Source organism: Nicotiana sylvestris, chromosome 6, assembly GCF_000393655.2.
Source record: "Nicotiana sylvestris chromosome 6, ASM39365v2, whole genome shotgun sequence".
NCBI classification, from domain to species: domain Eukaryota; kingdom Viridiplantae; phylum Streptophyta; class Magnoliopsida; order Solanales; family Solanaceae; genus Nicotiana; species Nicotiana sylvestris.
In genome coordinates this window covers 207,796,979-207,800,053 of record NC_091062.1, presented here as the reverse complement: position 1 = coordinate 207,800,053, position 3,075 = coordinate 207,796,979, and the positions used below count along the sequence as shown (strand labels likewise).

Below are 3,075 nucleotides of genomic sequence, written 5' to 3'. Positions count from 1 at the left end.
CAATAGAGAATTAACCATTTAACTATACACAAAATACAAATGAACGTTAAGCGTAGACACATTCAAGAATAACAAAATATATTCGTTGATTCTCTTTTCCCCACTTGTCCTTCCTCTATCTTTGTGGTTTATATTCTTGTACGATTGACAAGGAAATGAAAAAGAAATTAACAGTAAAGAAATAAGTGAGAATCACAAAAGTCTATCCTGACAAAGCATAATTCATGTCGTGAAAAACGTGATCACCTGTTTAATTGTCTTGCTTGAGTTGAGGCTATTGAGATTAAGAGTCTTATTTAAGCCACCATATACCAACTTATCTCAACATCTTCAACTTCTCCCATTTCTCCTTCCTATCATATATTTTGTTAAAACCATAATATGAGGTCTTTTGCTTTGCTTTTCTTTATTTCAACTATAGTAGCGGTGACAGTGGCCTCTACGTTCAACAATGTAGAGGTCATAAGCCAAGTGGTAGAAATCCATCGTCTGAGGCCACAGACTGGCTCGGCTGGTTATCGCGTCCCACAATTGGACTGTCTTAGTTGGCGTCTTGCCGTGGAGACTAACAACCTTCAAAATTGGAAATTGGTGCCTATCTCCTGTGAAAACTATATAGGTCATTACATGTTAGGCAAACAATATCGTCATGACTGTGAGGCTGTGGCCAATGCTGCTATTGAGTACGCCAAGAGTCTCAAACTAAGCGGAGATGGAAAGGACGTTTGGGTATTTGATATTGATGAGACTACTCTCTCTAATCTTCCTTACTACGCTCGATCTGATGTTGCTTTTGGGTAAAAATGCAAAAACCATCAAAAAAAAATTCCCTTTTTTTTCTTTTATATAACTATTAGTACATAATACGTTTTGTATCTCATGCATTTTTGTTGCAGGGCTATACCTTTCAACAGTACAAAGTTTAATGCATGGGTGGCCGAGGGGAAAGCACCTGCCATTCCTTCAATACTTGGAGTATACAAAACAGTGTTGTCTCTGGGAATCAAGCCAGTTTTCATAACAGGGACTCGAGAATCTTTCAAACAAGTAAGGATCACAAATCTCAAGAAAGCTGGTTACAGTAACTGGGCAAAGCTTGTACTAAAGTAAGCAATTTATATGTCATACTTTTCTTTCTAACCCTAATGCGATGATTTATATAAGTCACACAAATATGTATATATAAGTCACACAAATATGTATAACTTATTTTAGATCACAAGTTACAAAAATCTATTTTAAACTTGTTGCAGGGGAGATAACGATTCGGGAACAGCAGTGGAGTTTAAATCAAGCAAGAGAACAGAGCTAGTGAAAGCTGGATACAGAATTGTTGGCAACATTGGAGACCAATGGAGTGATATCCTAGGAGACAACGTGGGTTCTCGTACTTTCAAAGTCCCTGACCCTATGTACTACATTGGTTGATAGATCCAAACCCCTGATATTTTCTTTCTTGATTCTCAACAATTTTAATTTAAGCAGTTACCTAATTAATAACGTGACTACTAGCTTCCTTTGTTGTGATATGTGAGATCTACGCTAAGCTCACTGTTACAGAATGATGTATCATTTCTTTGACTTTTTGCGCCCCACCCACTATAATAAAATAACGCCTTACTTTAAGATTTTAATTTTATGCCCTTTTGGAAAATGATATTATATTAGTGGCTCTAAAAATAATAGTCGAAAAATGTATGTATTAGTATATAATATAGATTTTATATGTTATATACAAAAAAAAATATATTGTTTTATATATTTTCTTGGCTACATAATATAAATTTTTCTGAATTTTTGTTACTATTTTCGGAATAAGTTTTTATTTTGTATTTTAATAAGAAAAATCCAAAATAAATAATTTTTCCGAATATTTTTTACTTTTTTGGGAATAAATGTTGATTTTGTATTTTAATAAAAAAAATCAGAAAAATAATTTTTTCGAAAAAACAATTTTGTCATGTTGGATTGTTTAGGTGGATGGTCATGTAAGCAAATCTAACATAGTTGGACTGTCATGTCAGCTTCAATGGCAAAACTAACGGTTTAGGAGCATTTGTGGTCCAAAACATAGACGACAGAGATATTTTTTGCACAAAAAACAAACGGAGGATATTTTTGAGCTATTTCGAATAGTTCAAGGATATTTTTTGCCCTTTTCCGTTAAAATTGTGATTGTTAATGTCATGATTTGCCATGTATAAGAATAGTACTGAATAAGGTATAATATTAACTATACTTATACATAGATTAAAAAGTAGTATCAAACAAGAGACTAATCACACCAAAGCTAATACATATAGTATTATTTTTCTTATAATAAAACCTACCAAACGATCCTTAGACTTAGCTATCAAGTGATGTATTCTATATTTAATGTCACGATAAAATACTACTCTCTCCATTCACTATTACTTATTATGTTTCGATGTTCGAGAGTTAAAGTTAGATAAACTTTGACCAACATTTTATCATATATTTTTCACCATATTGATATGAGAAAAATTATAAATTATAGTACTATTAGTATAATTTTCGAATATTTAAATTTTAATTTTAAAATATTAAGAAAATTTAATTTTAAAAATTAGTCAAATTGCTCTAAAAAAAAAGTGAGAAGTTAGTGAACGGAGGGACTAAATAATAGTAGGCCATATGAGTCGTCAGATAGTGTCGCAATAATTCTGAACCCCACATTCTAGGACAATAATTAAAACGACATAGGAAAAGACAAATTTGTGAGGACCCATAACTAGGCTTGGTGATCCCTTGTATTAGGGGTGTTCATAGTTCGGTTTGGATCGGTTTTTTCATAAAAAGAAACCAAACCAAGTAAGTCGATTTTTTAAATATTAGAATCAAACCAAACCAATTAAGTCGGTTTTTTCTCGATACGGTTTATGTCGGCTTTTGTCGGTTTTTTGATTTTTTTGGTTATTTGTCGGTTTTTTCTTAAATATAAGGCATACACTACCAAACACATATTTCGGCGACCACATTTTCAACGTAACACTATCAAATCAATTGCCCTTTGAGAAATCTATTATTTACTAAAATATATTGATGATAATTGAA

The 3,075-nt window shown here is 32.1% G+C and overlaps 1 protein-coding gene across 1 annotated transcript; it reads left to right on the top strand.

Moving 5' to 3' along the window:
• Nucleotides 1-313: 313 nt before the first annotated feature.
• LOC104226340 (acid phosphatase 1-like) lies at nucleotides 314-1,634 on the top strand. The gene is made up of 3 exons (XM_009778310.2): nucleotides 314-797; nucleotides 897-1,106; nucleotides 1,254-1,634. The coding sequence occupies exons 1-3, from the start codon at nucleotides 382-384 to the stop codon at nucleotides 1,426-1,428; spliced, it is 801 nt and encodes a 266-aa protein (XP_009776612.1). The 5' UTR covers nucleotides 314-381; the 3' UTR covers nucleotides 1,429-1,634.
• The last annotated feature ends 1,441 nt before the right edge of the window (nucleotides 1,635-3,075 follow it).